The sequence below is a fragment of the Balaenoptera acutorostrata genome, chromosome 19 (assembly GCF_949987535.1).
Source record: "Balaenoptera acutorostrata chromosome 19, mBalAcu1.1, whole genome shotgun sequence".
Taxonomy (NCBI): Eukaryota; Metazoa; Chordata; class Mammalia; order Artiodactyla; family Balaenopteridae; genus Balaenoptera; species Balaenoptera acutorostrata.
The window spans coordinates 56,338,569-56,358,003 of NC_080082.1; the positions used below are offsets into that span (position 1 = coordinate 56,338,569).

Sequence of the window (19,435 nt, forward strand, 5' to 3'; positions counted from 1 at the left end):
ATTTCCACCCCTTATCATCTCCTTCTTCTTCCTCTTCTTCTCCTTCTCCTTCTCCTTCTCCGCGCAGCTTGTGGGATCTTAGTTCCCCAACTAGGGACTGAACCCAGGCCCTCGGCAGTGAGATCGCAGAGTCCTAACCACTAGACCGCCAGGGAAGTCCCATCCGCCATTTATCTTCTTTTTTTTTTCTTTTTTTTAAAATAAATTTATTTATTTATTTATTTTTGGCTGCATTGGGTCTTCATTGCTGCACGCAGGCTTTAGTTGAGTCAAGTGGGGGATACTCTTTGTTGCGGTGCATGGCCTTCTCATTGCGGTGGCTTCTCTTGTTGTGGAGCATGGGCTCTAGGCACGTGGGTTTCAGTAGTTGTGGCACACGGGCTCAGTAGTTGTGGCACGCGGGCTCTAGAACGCAGGCTCAGTAGTTGTGGCGCACAGGCTTAGTTGCTCCGCGGCATGTGGGATCTTCCCAGACCAGGGCTCGAACCCATGTCCCCTGCATTGGCAGGCGGATTCTTAACCACTGTGCCACCAGGGAAGCCCCGCCATTTATCTTCTAAGAAAAAGGAATACTACATAAAATAGATAACCAGCAAGGACCTATTGTATAGCACAGGGAACTATACTCGATATTTTGTAAAACCTATAAAGGAAAAGAATCTGAAAAAGAATATACAATACACATATATGTATTGAGATATATATATAAACTGAATCACTGTGCTGTACACCTGAAACTAACACATTGTAAGTCAACTATACTTCAATAAAATAAAAATAAAATAGGGAATTCCCTGGCGGTCCAGTGGTTAGGACTCCAGGCTTTCACTGCCATGGCCTGGGTTCAATCCCTGGTGGGGGAGCTAAGATCCCGCAAGCTATGCGGCATGGCATAAAATAAAATAAAATTTTTAAAAAATGTTTTTAATTTTAAAGGAATACTGCATAACCACAATTTAATCATCACACCTAAGATCATGAGTGGTAATTCCATAATCATATGTCATCTAGCCTGGACACAAATGTCCCTAGTTTTCCTCAAACTGTCTTTCTGGCTGGCCTTTTGGGAATTGGGATTTCATAAAGATTCCTGCATTGCATTGCGGGTCTGCATTTCAGGGGGGGGCAGCCCCTCAGTGATGGCCTGGCCTGGCCAGGAGGTGTCTGGGTCCTTCACTGACCCGACCTCTCTCTCTCTCCTCTGTCCGCAGGAGCCCAGGATGTGCGAGTTCGGGCCGCAGCCGAGGTGCGGGGCCACCTGGGGGACACCGTAGAGTTGCCGTGCCACCTGCTGCCCCCAGCGCCTGAAATCCGAGTGTCACAGGTGACGTGGCTGCGCCTGGATGCGCCTGAGGGTAATCAGAACGTGGCCATCTTCCACCCCCTGTATGGTCCCAGCTTCCCCAGCCCGAAGCCTGGCAAGGAGCGGCTGTCCTTCGTCAATGCCGGGCAGAGCACCGGGGCCGGGCAAGGCACAGAGCTGGAGGTGCGGGACGCCACGCTGGCCCTCCGGGGGCTGACGGTGGAGGACGAGGGCAACTACACCTGCGAGTTTGCCACCTTCCCCCGGGGCACCAGTCGGGGAGTGACCTGGCTCAGAGTCATAGGTGAGCAGGGGTGGGGGCAGGGCTGCAACGAAGTGGGAGAGTCCGGGGGTGCAATGCGCGAGAGCCCCTCACCGGCCTGTTTCTCCTCTTTAGCTGTGATATCGACCTTGTCCGTGACCTTCAGCCAATGGGCAGCTATTCATTAAGCACCTACTGTTTGCCACACGCTGTTCTGCAAGTTGGAGAGACAGCCGGCAACAAGCATTCAGCAAATTGAGTACCTACTCTGTGCCAGGCACTATGCTAGGCTCTAGGGATAAAGCAGTGAGGAAGACAGCACTCCCTGCCCTCCTGGAGCTTAGACTCCAAACAAAGGAGTAGATAACATAAATAAGAAAAATAAGAGCGAGTCAGGTGGTTATAGGTGCTTCAGAAGTTGGAGGGGAGCAGGTTACAATTGTAAGCGAGGGTGGTCTGGTGCTAACCCAAACTAGGAGGTGAGGGAGCCCTGCAGGTCTAGGGAAGAGAGTTTCAGGCAGTGGGAATAGCAAGTGCAAAGGCCCTGAGGCAGGGCACACCTGGAATGTCTGAGGAAGAGCAAGGAAGTCAGTGTGGCTGGAGATGCATGAATGGAGGAAAGTAGAAGGAGGCGAGGTTGAGGAGGTGATGGGGGAGCACAGATCACAGCCTCATGGACCACGTGAAGATTTTGGCTTTTGCCTTGAGAGAACAAGAGCTACAGGAAGTTCTGAACAGAAGAGGGATGTGATCTGGCTTGGGTTTTCACAGGCTCCTTCTGGCTATGTGGTGGGTGAGGGTGGAGGCTGGGAGACCACAAAGGAGGTGATGGCATAAGTCCAGGTGGGAGGTGATGGCAACTAGACCAAGATGGAGGCAGTGGGGGTGATGGGAAGAGATTGGATTCTGGAAATATTTTAGAGTTAAAGCCAGAGAATAATCAATTTGGCAAAGAAAGGAAACACCAGGATGTTGCAATACTCAGAGTGAGGGCCCCAGTGGACTCATTTAGATAGAACGGTCAGCAAAGTCCTCTTCGTCGAGTCCCAAAGTGTAAGCAGGAGCCACCCTCGGGGACACGTCCACGGGCAGAGGAATGAATGCCCAAGCAGAGGGAACAGCCTATGCATACGCTGGGACATGAGAGCCAGCTTGGCATGTTCTAGAAAGGAGGCTGGTGGGGCTGGTGGCAAGGGCTTGAGTGACCCTCAACAAGGCAAGAAAACCGACAGGGTCATGACGATTGCATGGGCCTCATAGACAGAGGCCAGGTGGCTCGACTTCATCTGAATTTTTTTTTTTTTTTTTTTTTTTTTTTTTTTTTTGCTACGCTGCTCAGCTTCCAGGATCTTAGTTCCCCGACCAGGGATTGAACCCATACCTTTGGCAGTGAAAGCTTGGAGTCCTAACCACTGGACCACCAGGGAATCCCCTTTATCTGAAATATTATTTGGAGCCATCAGAGGATTTCAAACCATAAGAGCACCTTGACCAGGCTCTTGAAATTGCTTTAAAAAGATGACTGGCTGCTGTGTGTGGGCCCATCAGAGGGGTAGACAAAGGTAGAGGGAAGCAAGGAGACCAGGTGAGAGGAGGCACTGGCTTGGAAGGGGGAAGAAGCAGGAGGGGAGGGGAGTGGAATAAAGAGAGAAGTGGAATAAAGTGAAATAATCACACTTTTAAGAGATAGAAGGTGCTTGTCTGTGAATTAACGGAGGAGGAGGAGCAAGAACTCCCAGCCTTCTGGTCCAGCAGGAAGGTGACCCGCACAACCACTTGGCGAAATGGGGAAGACTTAGGGAAGGCGTCTTTTTGAAGATGCTATTTCTTGCTAAATCTTGGCAATCCCCTGGGATCCCATCTTCCCCCGGCAACTCCACAGAAGCCACGTCACTCTGGACACTTTATCTCCCCCACTCTCAGCCCCAGAGAATTGGGGAAGTGTACCCTGTACTGTCCCTCAGAACACACTTCCCTTCCCAAGGAGCCCCAAAACCACAGTTGTTTCGCATAAGGCACAGCTCTTCTCCCCACTCATCCCTCACAAAGGTCTCTCTTCTGCAATCATTTGTTCTATTCAAGAGATGCGTAGAGAGCACCTGCCGTGCACCAGGTGCCCACAAAAGTGCAGAACAGAACAGTGAAGCCTCCGCTTTCTTGGGGAGTCAGATGTCAGGGAAGTTTCCCTGAGGAAGTGAGGCTGGGATCTGGAGGAGGAGGAAGGTAAGACAAGGAGAAGGGATGCCAGAGCACTCCAGACAGTGCAAGTCGCTAAGACCCTGCAGTGGGTGGGAGTGGGGATGGGGTGGGTATGCCTGGAGCTGTCATAGGACTGATGGGAGGGTGATCAGGGAGGATGTGGGGAGGCCCGTCAGAGACTTTGGTGGTCAGGAGAGAATGCAGGAAGGATAGGAAAGGAGAGGAAGGCAGTGCCACATTGAGAAGCTCAGGAGATATCCAGGTGGAGAGATCCAGGAGGCAGCTAGAGATGCCTCCTGGATCTCTCCACCTGGTGGAGAACTCAGGTGTCAGAACTCAGGTGTCTGGTTATGGGCACACATTAGTAACTGTGGGTTGTCATTATTATTCCTCGTGGAGGTTTACCCTGCCTAATATTTTTCCATGTTTTCCAGGAGGATGAGTGAAAAGGGCAAAAAATTTCCAGCTTTGGGAAGCTCCATTGCCTTTATCCCACTTCTGGCACCACAATCTAATGGTGATTAAAGGGAAAGAAGTTGGAGGGCTTTTCAGCTGGACCTTTGAACCTCATTATTCTGCTTTGGCTTTTCTTTTAAAATCTCGGCCTCTTCCAGACTTGTGGACATTGTCTGTTTTTCTAGCAGAGCAGAACAGAAAATATAATGGCTAATACTTAGATAACACAGTGAGTGTCAAGTACCGTCCAAAGTGCTTTACATATCAATTTATTTAATCTGTACAACAATCCTATGTGGTGGGTACTATGATTATCCCCACTTTACAAAAGAGGAAACTGAGGTACAGAGTTGGGAAATGACTTGCCCAAAGCCATGCAGCTGCAAAGCAGCAAAGCAGCAAAGCTGGGAATTAAACCCAGGCAGTTGGGGCTTAACTGCTCAGCTCCACTGCTGAGGTGTTTGTTGAATGACTGTAGGTGTGGAGTGACCCACGCTGCCCTCTGTTCCTTTCCCCAGCCCAGCCCCAGAACCATGCCGAAACACAAGAAGTCACACTCAGTCTGGATCCTGTACCCGTGGCCCGCTGTGTCTCCTCGGGCGGCCGGCCACCTGCCCGAGTCTCCTGGCTCTCATCCTTGGATGGAGAGGCCAGAGAGAGCCAGGTGTCAGGACCCCTGCCTGGTACAGTCACCGTCACCAGCCGCTTCACCTTGGTACCCTTGGGCCAAGCAGATGGTGTCAAGGTCACCTGCAAAGTGGAGCACGAGAGCTTTGAGGAGCCAGTTCTGCTGCCTGTGACGCTCTCTGTGCGCTGTGAGTGCATCAGGATGTGACCACACCCCCAATACTGTCTACACCGGCTTCTCTAGGGCACCGTATACACTATCCCTGAGTGTTGTCTACATTGGCATTCTGGGTCAAATTCTGCACTGCCTTCCTGCCCATTGTCTACACTGGCTTCCCGGGACAACATCTGCACACTGCCCCCTCATTGTCTATACTGGCTTCCCTAGGCTCTCACCTTGCTGCCACAATCAATGGTAAATCAGAATGGGTTTGCAAGGGTCGGTATTATACATTTCTTCCCAATTCCACATCCAGTGAAGTCTTACCGGTAGCTTCAATCAGCCGTGTGGAGTATTTACACCAAGTAAATTGGCAGACACCTCAAATCAGGGCTATTCTATTTTTTTTCCCCCTCCGTTTTCAGAGAGCCAGTTTACCAGCACACAACTGCACCCAGCAATCTTTTCTGGCTCTCGTGGACCCCAGTTGACACTGCTCCCTCACTGTCTATATCCACTACTCTGTCTACACTACCCAACCCAATATTGTCTACATACACACCCCCATTCATACTGTCTAAATTGGCTCCCTGGACACTGTCTATACTGACTCTCCTGGGGCCTCTACACCTACTTCTGCCCCCCAGTGTAATCACATTGGCCCCTCTGTACCCTATCAACATAATATGTGTTTTGTTGTTGTTGTTGTTTTGGCCACTCTGTGGATTAAACCCGGGGCCACGGCAGTGAAAGAGCCAAGTCCTAACCACTGGACCGCCAAGGAATTCCCCGCTGTACGCTGTCAGTATCAACCCCTTCTGATATGTTCTGTGCTAGCTCTTCCCCAAACTGCTTACACCAACACTGCCTAATATTACCCAGAGAGGCTCCCGCTGGCACTCTTCCCACAGACCCTGCCAAACAGTTACTTTAGCAGCTTTTCCAGCCACTGTCCGATCATACCCCATACCCCAACTCAGCATTTTCTATACTAGTTCCCCAGACAATGCCTTCAGTTAAACTAACTCCCTTATCTACTCTGGGCATGTCAGAAATGACACACATTATCTCGAGTGGCTCCCTCGGGCGCTGCCGCAACGAACAGTAACTTCCTCAGAATGACCCTCAGCCGCGTCCCTGGACAGTGTCTGTACAGCCCGGATTGATTTGCCCCACCCATTCGCCATGGGTCCGCCTCCTGCCAGCCCATTTCTTTAGGATTCTTATCTATCTGCTCACCCATCACCCCTTTTGGGATTCTCCCTGTCACTGAGCCAGTCCCCCCATTTCCCCCAGACCCCCCTGAGGTCTCCATATCCGGCTATGATGACAACTGGTACATCGGCCGCAGTGAGGCCTCCCTGAACTGTGACGTCCGCAGCAAACCGGAGCCCACAGGCTACGACTGGAGCACGTGAGTCCTGTTTGGACCCAGACTCCTGGGTCTGAGGGGGGAGGGACCGGGGGCCTGGATCCTGGGTCTGAGGGGGGAGGGGCCGGGGGCCTGGATCCTGGGTCTGAGGGGGGAGGGGCCGGGGGCCTGGATCCTGGGTCTGAGGGGGGAGGGGCCGGGGGCCTGGATCCTGGGTCTGAGGCGGGAGGGGCCGGGGGCCTGGATCCTGGGTCTGAGGGGGGAGGGGCCGGGGGCCTGGATCCTGGGTCTGAGGGAGGAGGAGCCGGGGGTCTGGATCCTGGGTCTGAGGGGGGAGGGGCCGGGGACCATGATCCTGGGTCTGAGGGAGGAGGGGCCGGGGGTCTGGATCCTGGGTCTGAGGGAGGAGGGGCCGGGGGTCTGGATCCTGGGTGTGAGGGAGGAGGGGCCGGGGGTCTGGATCCTGGGTCTGAGGGGGGAGGGGCCGGGGACCATGATCCTGGGGCTGAGGGAGGAGGGGCAGGGGGCCCAGACTACTATGTCGTGAGACGAGCACCAGCGGCCCGAAACCGTGAGTCCTCCAGAAGGAGGGAGCTCGCAGTTTGGGGTGTTAAGGAGTAAGTTTCAGGTCCGTAGAGCCTGGCTCCTGAGCGCTGTCAGACCTGTACTCCCCATGGACCATGCTGTCCTTCTCATGTGACCCCCCAAACCCCCCAGGACTTCAGGCGTCTTCCCAGCCTCAGCAGTAGCCCAGGGCCCCAAGCTGATCGTCCACTCGGTGGACCGGCTCTTCAACACCACCTTCATCTGCACCGTCACCAACGCCGTGGGCACGGGCCACGCCGAGCAGGTGGTCCTAGTTCGAGGTAAGCGGGTCTTGGGGATGGTGTGTACGACTGGGTCTGCTCCCCAAGTGTTCCTCCCTTCTGGGTTCTGGGGCTGCACTGGAGGAGGCTGCGCCGCCGACCTGGGGAGAATTCAGACCCGCCTCAATGATGGGAGGGGGCCGGTGTGGCTTGCCCCCAGGTGGGATCTGATTGGGGTGACAGGGTAGGCGCTGACAGAGGAGTTAGGATGTTGAGACCTGCGCTGGGGTCTTCCTAGAAAGCAGAGGCCTGGGAAGGGTCTTCAGGGAGAGATCCAGGGACATTGGCCTGGCCTCCAGCCAGTGAGACACGCCCACAGAATTGCACAACAAATAGTCACGTGAGGGCAGCTAGACAAACACTCGGAAACAATGGACTTCTTACAGTGAGGGCTGGTCAGTATGACCCAGAAACCAGTTTGAGTGTGTGTTGGGATGTCTGTGTTTCTAGAGATGCTATTTTGGATTTGTTTTGCTTTGCTTTGTTTTTTGGTTTTTTATGGCCTACCACTCGGCTTGCGGGATCTTAGTTCCCCGACCAGGGATCGAACCCACGGCAATGAAAGTGTGGAGTCCTAACCACTGGACTGCCAGGGAATTCCCTGGAGGTGGTATTTTGGAAATGGTGGCTGATGTGTCTGTGGGTCAGAAGTTCTCTGAGTCTCCACGATGGGAACTCAAAAACACAGATAGGACCCAAGACACGTAGCTGGAGAGGAAAAAAATAAAGCCAAGAATAAAGCCCAGGTTCGGGCTGATGGAAGTGGGGTCGCAATCACAACTGTAGCCCGGGAGGCTTAGAGGGAGGCAGGGGGCCTCAGGGGGTGGGAGGAGAGCCCCCTCAGAAACACAACCAAAGACAAACTCATAGGCATCGGTGTGAAGACAGACACACCCACACCTGGAGACAGACGGAAGCAGGCCCCCGTACTGAGATGATCATAACACACACACACACACCTGGAAAGACACCCAAATGAAAACGGATCCCTCTTGAGGAATTCAGACACTCGCCGGGGAGATATGATGTAGCTACTCAGAAACAGTGTCACAGACCACACACCCAGAGAGACTGTTGGCCCGCCTTCAGTGCATCTGACACGCTCAGGTGCACAAACACACACACCTGGAGGCAGACACCATCACGCAGACATGCTAGAAGCAAAAAGAACCGCGGGCAGCAACAATTCCACGCGCGGAAATATCATCGCTTACACACAGATGCTGAGAAGGTAACTCGAAGACGTTCTCAAGTGCACACCCTCGGAAACTCCAAAAACCCCATTGTGGAGATTCTCTTTCAACAAACCGTCATCTGACAAGTATTTGCTGAGGTTTCCTCTTGGCCAGGCATTCTCCTCAATGTGGGGAATACAATGGTGACCCAGTCTCAGTCCCTGCCCTCAAAGGAACAGCCGGACGAGGGTCAGCTCCACCCACCCAGCGGGGTGCCCAACTGGAAATACACCCCCTGAACCTCTATCCCAGATACTCACCGGAGAAACTGGTCTCCCCACCCGCACTGGGTCAGTAGGCACCTCTGTGGGGTGGAGCCTGCAGAACACAGGCGGGATCTCACTTGAGGGCCATTGGAGGAAGACAGAGCCACGAGAGCATGGACACCCCCCCCGAAACACCCAGAAACCCCAGGGATATCCACCACTGGAAACCCCAAAGCGAACACACTGGGTTCAGAGTTCAGCCTTGGGTGATATTCACCAAGTGAAACACACATACTCAGAGCCCCATCAAGAACCTGGGCGGTTGGGGGCTGCGGGTAATGCACACAGAATCACACCCCCAGAGACTCTCCCAGTGGTAACCACAGACCCGCAGACAGTCAAAAGCTTCATTGCAAAGACATGCACCTACGGATGGACGCCAACAAACGTGGGGACACCCTCTGAGCACCCTAGAAATCATCACGGGCAGTGAGCGTGCCAACAGGTGGCCTTGCCCAGAGAGGAGATTCACTCACGGCTCTTGGCAGGGTCACGTCAGAGGGTCTCAGAGACACCTCACGTTCCCATGCGCACACAGACCCGCACACACTCTCACGCTCGGTTTGGGGTTCACGCCAGCGAAAAACAGGCAAGGCCACAGGCTAGACATTGCTTCAGAGAATTTCTGACCCACAGACAGGAACACGTTCACCCACCATCTCCAAATTATCATCTCCAGTAACAGACACGTTCTGACACGTGCGAAAACTGGTCTCCAGACTTCACTGAAAGAAATCTTTCCCATCTCCAGGGTACAGGTATAGGAATATATTCCCCCTAAAAAGTGTCACAAAATACTACTTACCCTTCATACTTGAGGTAAACTTTTTCTGTTCTATTTTGTTTTATTGCTGCTTGTGAGTCACCAGACTGATCTGACAGCCCGCTAGGTCGTGACCCCCCATTTTTGGAAAACATTCAGAAACAGATGCCTGGGTCGCAGCCCCTCTGGTGTGCAGAGGCGCAGGGAGGGGAGGGTCAGGCGTAAGTGGACCCTCCCCATCCCCCCCCCAACCCCGGTCTCTCCCAATCACACCCTGCATGCAGGGGTGGGGGAAGCGGGGGGGTCTGATAAGATGCCAGTTGCATCCATGTGTATCCCTGTTGTGGGGCCCGGACGCCCCCTCCCTCATCCTCACTCCTCCCCGCTTAGGGCTCCCTGGCTTCCTTCTCCGCCCGATCCCACCCCCCATCCTCCCCCAGACCCCTCCCCTCCCGCAAGCTCAGCCCCTACTGGGAGAGGAAACCGGGACTGTGGGCTTCAGGAGCCCCACTTGCCACACTGGGGACACGTGCTCCCAGCCGCTCCCGCTCCCGGGGGAGGAATTACCAGGAGGCCCCTCGCCCTTCTCAATCCCCTTTCTCTCAAGTGCAAAGAGCTTTGGAATCAGACAGTCTCACGCTCAAATCTAGGCTGCCTCTTCCTGGCTGGATCAGCCCCAAGATTCCGTGAAGCTGACCTCAGAGCTTCTGGGAGGGGGTCTCAAACTCAGGTGCCTATAAGGTCCTGGCGAGTGACCGGGGTGGCCAGGCGTGGAACTCTGTCCCCTTCAGAGTCACCAGCCTGACTCAGCCACAGCCCATCACCAGGTGGAGGAGATGAAAGTTTAGTGTTGCCAGATCTGATTTTTTTTTTTTTTTTTTTTTTTTTTGGCCGTGCCTTATGGCATGCAGGATCTTAGTTCCCCCACCAGGGATTGAAGCCACGCCCCCTGCAGTGGAAGCGCAGTGTCTTAACCACTGGACCGCCAGGGAAGTCCCTGGGATCTGATTTTTTTTTTCCCTCTAAAAGAAATCTGGAATTTGTGGTGAAATGGCCTAGTGCTTTAAATGTTAGCTAGCAAGTTTAATTTTGGTTTTTTGTTGGTTGGTTGGTTGGTTTTCTATTTTGTTAGCAAGTTTAATCTGGGGGAGACACTGTGCAGGTGTAAGGAGATCCATCTGGGGGCCACCCATTGGCAACCCCTCCACACACAAAGCGCCCAGCCTGTAGCGAAGAGGGAACGGGCTCTCCCTTCCCTCCACCTTCTTCTGCCCAAGTTGAGTCACCTCCCTAGTTCCCATCACTGCCCTGCTGTGTCCTGGGTCCCCCCCTCCCCCCTCCCCCCTCCCAGATGTATCCTCTTGACCTCGTGTCTCCCTTTCTCTCTCACCCCTTCTTCTCTCTCCTCAGACACCCCCCGGGCCTCGCCCCGAGACGTGGGTCCAGTGGTATGGGGGGCTGGTGGGGGGATACTGCTGGTGCTGCTGCTTCTGGCTGGGGGGTCCTTGGCCTTCATCCTGCTGAGGGTGAGGAGAAGGAGGAAGAGTCCAGGAGGAGGAGGAGACGGCAGCGGAGGAGGGTCCTACGATCCGAAAACTCAGGTGTTTGGGAATGGGGGTCCCGTCTTCTGGACGCCAACTGCCCCTGGTCCCCTGCATCCAGAGGGCAAAGACGAGGAGGACGAGGAGGAAGAGGAGGACAAGGCAGAGAAAGGCCTCATGTTGCCTCGGCCCCCGGCACTCGAGGACGACATGGAGTCCCAGCTGGACGGCTCCCTCATCTCCCGGCGGGCAGTTTATGTGTGACCCCAAGACAGGCAGACAGCCAAGGGTCCCAGACTGGTTGAACTTGTTTGTCCAGACGACACTGGAGTTCAAAGCTACCTCCCACTTCCTTTCCTGGGATGTGGAGGGAGGTGGAATGTCACACACTGGACTTCTGTCTCCAGGGCTGCATGGGGCAGGGGGACCCCCCACCCCGCGGAGCTCGGGAATGGGGACCCACAGCACCCTCCCTCCCAGAGACTCGATTTGGGCTCCAGCCTGCTCTGGCCCCATGACACTCAGGAGTTAATAAACACCTTGGAGGAAAACATTGGGGGTGTCTTGTAATACATCGGACCCCCTCCTTGGGGGGTGGGACAGGGACTGCCTGGTCCCAGGGGTGGGCCCTGGAGACTGGGAGCCTGGTGGAGGCTAGACTTGGTGAGGCTGGGGTTGGGGGCCGGCGGGGGTGGGCTCTGGTCACTTGGGTCCTTGAAGGACACATTGGATGCCCGAGACACCTAAGGCCAGTGGGACTAGGAACTGGGCTTAGAGGCTGGTGCTTGGACTCGGGAGTTCCAGGACAGAGGCTGCCTTCCTGGGTGGAGTGGCCAGACTGGCGGGAGAACTGAGCTCCCCGGGAGAGCGGGGCTGGGATCCTGGACTTATGGGCCCTTGAAGGTGGGGAGGTGCTGTGATCTGATCCTCTGAGGGCAGCTCAGACCCGACCTCCCAGAGCTTGCTGAGGATACTGGGAGGGAGGACTGCCCCTTCATTCTCGGGGCCCTGAGGGGATGGGGCAGGTGGGGTTGCTGAGAAACCAGGAAAGTCCCACCTCTGGAAGACACTGCCGTGGCCTTTCGTACCTCCTTTGTGTTCCCTTGTCCCCAGGCTGTGCCCAAGGGGATTTTCAGTGATTCAGAGGGAGGGGCTGCAGCTCTGTATCCTTCTCACTCCCCCCAACCATTAGAAAATCTCCCAAACCCGGGCTGGGGACTGCGGTGGAGGCATGGAGAGGGGCTTGGTGAGCCCGTTTCTTCCACCTGCATTGCCTTCCACTCACAGTGCGGGGACACCGCGGTGACTCGGGCAGAGCTTGCCCTGCCCTCCCGGATGTGCAGTCAACAACGGTAATAGCAGCAATTTTAGGGTGAGCGTGTGTAGACCGAGCAGCAGTTACTCTGATATTCCCCCACGCTCTGAAGCCCTCCAGAGGATGCCAGGCTATGTAACAGGAAGTTGTGGAAATCGGATAGTCCAGGGATCCAGGCAGCATTCCCACCGGCAGCTTTCTCTCTGCATCTGTGTAGTGGGGTTGATGGAAGGGGGAAGCCTGTGGATGGGGCTTTGGCACACATGTTATTTCCCTTAGTTGTTTACTGTCTGTACCACCTTGTCGAGGCCCCCCCCGCCCCCACCTCCTCCCACAATGGGAGGGTAGTGCCAGGAGGGCAGGGGCAGGAAATTGGCTGATCTGGCAGACAGTAGGTCCCTGAGTGTCCCTGCTGGGCCCCTCCTTACATGTCTAGAAAAACACCAACTGTGTGCCAGACCCCACCCCTTGGAGCGTGCAGTGTGGAAATTGGCAAGTAAACAGGTAATTGCTCCAAAAATGATTCAGGAAGTGGGAAGTGTTACTAAGGAGAGGCCCAGGGGGTCATGGGCTTCTCTCCACCCCTTTTCCTGTTAGGTTACAGGAGCTATGATCCTCTGCCTAGGATGACTCCATTCTATGTAACGAATGAGGGGGTCTGATCCCAAATCCAGTATCACACCCCGCCCCCCAATTTTTTGCCTTTTCTCTCCATTCCTCATCACCTCCCTTCCCTTAGCTGCACACTCTCGCATCATCATTCTGCTCTGGCCACGTGGCCTCCTTGCTGTCTTTAAAAACAACTTGAGGCTTCCTCCCCAGGACCTTTGCGCTGGCTGTTCGCTCTGCCTGGAATGCTCTCATATTCTCATGGTTCACCCCCTACAGCTCCTTCAGGTCTTTGCTCAAATGTCACCTCACAGTAAGGCTCTCTCTGACTGCCCTTGAGGGCCCCTGCTCTGTCACTTATCACCTACCCTACTATACACTATTATCCTCTATCACTTACTATCACCTGGCATATTAGCTATTGTGTATCTTTCTCTACTGGTGTCCTCCCTGCCCAACAAAACATTAGTCCAATGTGACTGGGACTTTTGTATGTTTTGTTCACCACTCTGTCACACAACAAATGATCGGTAAAGATTAAGTGAATAAAAAGAATGTCCTCTGCCCTCGGGAAAAGAGGTAGGCAGGTGGGCGGTGACTTGGGAGGTGGGGCTGGGAATAAGGCACTGTGGCTTCCTCCTGGAGACTCCCTCACGCTGTCCCTCTTCTTGCAGAGACACCCAACACAGCAGGCGCAGGGGCCACAGGTGGCATCATTGGTGGCATCATCGCTGCCATCATTGCAACTGCTGTGGCCGCCACAGGCATCCTCATCTGCCGACAGCAGCGGAAGGAGCAGAGGCTGCAGGGGGCAGAGGAGGAGGAGGAGTGAGTGATGGGCCCTAAGAAGTGGATGAGGGAGGGGTCCCAGAACTGGGCACACAGAGTTGGGGAGGAGGCTGGGAGAAAGTCATCAGCAATGGCTGAGTGACCCAAAATGACCATGACTTAAATGGGGTGGAGAGGAGAGTTTATCTCTGTCTCCTAGAAATCATGGCTATGACAGTTCTGCTCTGTGACGTCATCAGAGCCCAGGCTCCTGCTATCTTTTTGCTCCACCTTCCCTAGCGTGTGACCTTCATTCACATTCCAAGATGGCTCCCCCCTCTTTTATTGTTGTCTATGGACATGACAACCAGACATGGCCATCCTGGCCTCAATGACCCCATTCCTGTCAGTGGGAAAGGGACATGGAAATAGAGGGCAGTCGGCAGCCCTGTAAGGGAACCCATCACTTCCTCTCATTTCCCATTTCCCAGTGGCCTAGTCACATGGCTGCCTCAGCTGCAAAGGAAGCTGGGAAACGTAGTCTTTATTCTGGTGGCCACGTACCCAGCCAAAATCTCTATTACTATGAGAAAAGAGGAACCTAGATATTGGGGGAAACTAGCCCCACTTCTCTTTGTAGAACACTTATGTGCCAGGCTTGACGAGATGTATGTTACATGTGTGATCTCAATGAAGCCTCACATCCATCCATTCATTCATTCGTTCAATAGGTATTCAGAAAGTACCCACTTGGGGCAAGACCCTGAAAGCTAGGAACACAACGATGAGACAAACACTTAAAAGATGTCCAAAAAAATAAAATAAATTTAAAAAATAAAACACGTCCACACACATAAACATATAATATCATGGAAACCTAAATTTTCAGATGGAGCTAAGGGTACCCATTTTCTCAAAGAGGAAACAGGTTCAGAGAGCTGAAATCACTTGCTGAAATTCATCCAGCAAGAAAGCATTTTGGGGGCAAAATGGTTCTGAAATAATATGACCCAGTGTGTTTGAGGGGGAACACTTGTTAAAAATGCACCTTCCTGGGCTTACACCAAACCTATTGAATCAGAACTTTTACAAGAAGGGCTTGGCATCTGTATTTATAACAAACTCCCTAAGATGCACAAGAAAGTTTGTGAACCACTGTCTTAATCACCTAGTCAATGCAAACCAACAACTTGCTGTTGATCTCTTCTTCTAAGCCCATGAGACCCAGTGGTGTCTGAGATGGCCCTGGCCCTGGCCTCCCAGGGTTCACAGTCTCAAGGAGACAGACCTTTTCCCAGACAGTGAGAGTCCAGCATGGCCAGGGATGGGCTAGGGAAGCTGAGGGAGCTGGGAGAGGCTAGAGGGGGCACCTGACTCAGCCTGAAAGATCAGGGAGGGCTTCCTGGAGGCAGGGACATCTGAGCTGGGGATTGAAGGCATAGTAAGCCTCCATCATTATTATATATATAGGATGCTCTGGTCTGAGGGTGTGTAGAATGAGGGAATTTAACATAGTTTGGGGGGCAGGAAAGCATTTTATTCATTTTTTTCATTCCCTCTTCTAACAAATATTTCCTGATATTCCTCATAGTGTGTTCTGGGAACACCATGTTGACAACACAGATCTCATTTTTTTTCCCTCACGTTGCTCACAGTGGGGTACAGTCGTTGAATGAGATCAGAAATAATATTTCAAATACAAACTCAGTAAGTGCCCTGTGAGAGACGTATAGGTAGATATGATCATATAACAGGAGTTCCGGATCCTCCTGGAGAGTCAGGAGGGCTTCCTGGAAGAAGAGAAATTCACGGGATGAGTAGGAGTCAGCTGGGTAAGGGGAGGTGGGTGATGGAAAGAGAGATCAGACAGAGGAAAGAACTGTGCAGTGGCCCTGGGGTAGAGGGCTTCTCAGGGCTTAGCCTTCACCTGACCTACCTCCTACCCCACAGCCTAGAGGGGCCTCCCTCATACAAGCCGCCGACTCCAAAGGCAAAGCTGGAGGAGCCGGAGATGGTGAGCACTTCCCCTGGAGCCAGGCTGCCCCCACATCCCCACACCACTTTTGCCACTGAGGCCGGGGCTGGGAGGGGGGACTGGTGGGGAGAGGCTGTCTGGGAGGGGGGGTGGTCCTGACCTGTCCCTCTCTGTCGCATCGCAGCCCTCCCAGCTCTTCACCCTGGGGGCCTCGGAGCACAGCCCACTCAAGACCCCCTACTTTGATGCTAGTGTCTCGTGCGCTGAGCAGGTAGGAGCTCGGGAGAGGACAAGGGTGGGTTTGGGATCTGAGTTTAAGGGCCTCCTTACATAAGAGGTCAAGGACTAAAGGTTACAACTCAAGTTCAGAGCTGTATCTCTGGTCAGACCTTAGAGCTCTGAGATACATTTAGGATTCAGTGGGGGAGGTCATGGTTGTAAAAGTCCAAGGACATGGGGTGAGAGTTTTAAGTCATCCCATCAAAGAAGACTGGTTGAGTATCTCCATTTGCCAGACACTGTACCTGGAGCTGGGACAAGACAGACAGTCACTGCCCTCAGTGGCCTCCTGGAGATCAGAGGTTGGATGTTGAGTTTGAGACAAGTCAATTTTCAAGGGGCTATTTAGAGCTTAAGCTTAGGTCAAGATTGAAGTCAAAGGCTCATGGGGAAAGACTTGGGGTCAGTGATCAAAAGAAAAGGAGAGGCTCAGGATTAACAGGGTAGAGTCCATGCTCTGGGCTTTGAGTTAGGGACCAGCTGTATGATTGTCCCAGTTCAATATCAACCCAGGTGACAAGGGGTGACATAGGGTGAGGTCAGGTCTGGTTGGCATGGGGAGATGGTGATCAGGATTTGAGGGTCAAGGAGCAGAGTGGGATTCTGTGTCATGTTCAAGAGGTGACCTTGGGTTCATTCCCTCCCCATCCCCAGGAAATGCCTCGATACCATGAGCTTCCCACCTTGGAAGAACGGTCAGGGCCCCTGCTCCTGGGGGCCACGAACCTGGGGTCCCCCATGCTGGTGCCTCCAGGGCCGCCTGCTCTGGAGAGGGTTTCCCTGGATCTAGAGGACGATGAGGAGGAGGAATACTATCTGGACAAGATCAACCCCATCTACGATTCCCTGTCCTACTCCAGCCCCTCTGAGTCCTACCAGGGCAAAGGCTTTGTCATGTCTCGGGCCATGTATGTGTAAGCCGCCATGGTCCTGGCCTCTCACCTCTCATTTTTTGATCCCTCAACTTTCTGCCAGGGATCTAGGGCCCCCTGATCTCTCGCTTGGCCACTGTCAGTTAACACACATGCATCTCATCTGTGACTTCTATCTTGGTGGCTCCACTGTGACGTCTAATCCATGATCTCTGACTCAGAGAAATGGGCCATGACAATGGAAAACTGATAACCTTATCTTAGGAGGGGCTGGAGAAGGTAGGTTTCTGCACAACCTCTTACCCAAGGGGTCCTCAGACTGTGACCTTAGATTATACCTCTCATGTCCCACCATCTCCAGACTCCCCCCAAATCCCAAAGAAGACCCCAGACCTCTGAGTGGACCTCAGGCCATCACTCCTAACAGCTCTGCTTGGGTGGGTGTTGGGGGCATCCTGTTGCTCAGACCTGAGCCCTCCAGGTGGCAGAGCCCCACTCGCCCAGTCCCCACCCTGTCCCCCAGTGGTGGGAGGGAGGGGATTCCCCAGCCCAAAGCAGAACTTCCCCATCTCCTCCCTCCTGCAGGCAGGAGTCTCAGGGTACAGACCCTTCCCTGAGCTCCCACTACCCCAATTCCTGTGTACAGAGAATTATGCCCCAACTCAGGGCTACACGGGGTGAGCTTCATGCAGAGTGGGCCTTGCTGACCCCAGCCTTCGGAAAATTTGCTGTTGCTTTGAAGACTACTGAGTCCTTTTACTCCTGCCCAGTGGGGTTGGACCCACCCACCTGGGTGGGGGGTGGAGAGTGGATCACCTGGATCAGGGGTAGGGGATGTGATATTGGTTTGTAATACAGCATTTCCTACAAAATGAGTTTGTACTTTGACCAGGTCTCAACTCATGTTTACTGTGGGCTGTGAGGGGGATGGGGGTGGAACAAAATGGGTAATGAATAGGGGGGTCCAGGGCTTGAGGGAATCAGTAGACTAGAAGTCAAGATGGGTTACAGATATTAAGAAAAGGGCCAAAGATGTGAAAAAGATAATTGAGGGGATAATGAGCAAAAATGCATAGCCAAAAACATAGTGATGGGTAATGGAAGGAGTGGGGAGGAGTCCAGGGCATTGTGATTAACGAAAAGGAATCTGCAACAGCAGTCTAATGGGTAATGGACCGAAATAAACGGAACAAAGTAGAAATAGCAGTAATTAAGTATGAGGGGCTCGGGCGTAATGAATAAATGGCAATAAGAATAGGCCAAAGGCAAAATTATGAATAATGCTGTAATAGGAGCTCAGGGCGTGATGGGTAATAGGTCTGAAAGAATGAGCCAGGGGCAGAGGGATGAATAATGGAGAAATAGGGGCCGCAGGCATGATGGGCAATGGACCCAAAACCTTATGGTCAATTAAGAATTAGCTAAAAGGGCTTCCCTGGTGGCGCAGTGGTTGAGAATCTGCCTGCCAATGCCTGGGACACGGGTTCGAGCCCTGGTCTGGGAAGATCCCACATGCCGCGGAGCAACTAAGCCCGTGGGCCACAATTACTGAGCCTGCGTGTCTGGAGCCTGTGCTCCGCAACAAGAGAGGCCGCGACAGTGAGAGGCCCGCGCACCACGATGAAGAGTGGCCCCCGCTTGCCGCAACTGGAGAAAGCCCTCGCACAGAAACGAAGACCCAACACAGCCATAAATAAATAAATAAATAAAATTAAAAAAAAAAGAAATTGAAAATTGTATTTAAAAAAAAGAATTAGCTAAAAGAATTAGGGAAATGAACGGGCATAAATGGGCTAAAGGTAGTACAGGCAACCAAGGTGAAATGAATGGAGCAGAAGGCATGCTGGGTAATGGGACAGGAATGAATGGGCCAAAGATGGAAGACACAGTGACTGGGGCAAGGGTTGGGGGGAGAGAGCCAAAAGGCATGATGGGTAACGAAAGGGGTGGGTCTACGGCAACCGTCCAGTTAAATGGGTAAGGGGCATTGTGGGTAACAAGAAGCAGGACAGCGTTCACATAACTGGTTAGAATTCTCCCGTGGCACTGTGGGAAGGGCTAGCACTTCCGGCTTTCGGTGTGCGACTCCGGACTAGGAGGCCGCCCCTTTGCCGCGGTGCCTGGTGGGACGCGAGGCCTGACCTTGCTGCCTAGCAGCCTCTGCCGCGCAACCCACCTTTATCTGTGTCCCTTGACCCTGGCACATTAGCCAATGAACACACAACGTTGATTACGTCACCAGGGTCCGACCCCTGTACATGCTGGAGCCAATCAGGATACTTCAAGGGCAAAGGCCGACCAATTATCATGGCAACTTCGCCGCGGGGCGGAGTCGAAAGGGGGCGCCTTCTGGAATGGGGCGGAGGCGATACGCCAATGGGCGTTGCAAAGTGCGCAGCACAGACCAATGGCGGGCGAGCACCGGACCCCGCGGCATCTAGAGCCAATCGGTGTGGACTCCCCAAGCCAATGGGAAGGGCGGGGAGGTATGCTTTGACCTGTCTGCGAGTGGGAACCAACAGAAAAGGACGTTCCAAAGAGGTGGGTGGGACTTTCATCCATGACTC

At 53.4% G+C, this 19,435-nt stretch overlaps 1 protein-coding gene across 3 annotated transcripts in view; it reads left to right on the forward strand.

Moving 5' to 3' along the window:
• Positions 1–18,543, forward strand: part of NECTIN2 (nectin cell adhesion molecule 2) — a 29,226-nt gene extending 10,683 nt beyond the window's left edge. Inside the window, exons 2-9 of one of the 3 annotated variants that reach the window (XM_007168114.3) lie at positions 1,212–1,607; positions 4,739–5,035; positions 6,304–6,421; positions 7,097–7,245; positions 13,649–13,802; positions 15,693–15,756; positions 15,902–15,988; positions 16,651–18,543. In XM_007168114.3, the coding sequence (XP_007168176.1) occupies positions 1,212–1,607; positions 4,739–5,035; positions 6,304–6,421; positions 7,097–7,245; positions 13,649–13,802; positions 15,693–15,756; positions 15,902–15,988; positions 16,651–16,914 (1,529 nt within the window). In that variant the 3' untranslated portion in view covers positions 16,915–18,543. Of the gene's footprint in view, positions 1–1,211; positions 1,608–4,738; positions 5,036–6,303; positions 6,422–7,096; positions 7,246–10,919; positions 11,601–13,648; positions 13,803–15,692; positions 15,757–15,901; positions 15,989–16,650 lie in introns of those variants that run through there. The other 2 variants (XM_007168116.3, XM_007168115.2) reach the window with 2 other exon arrangements.
• The last annotated feature ends 892 nt before the right edge of the window (positions 18,544–19,435 follow it).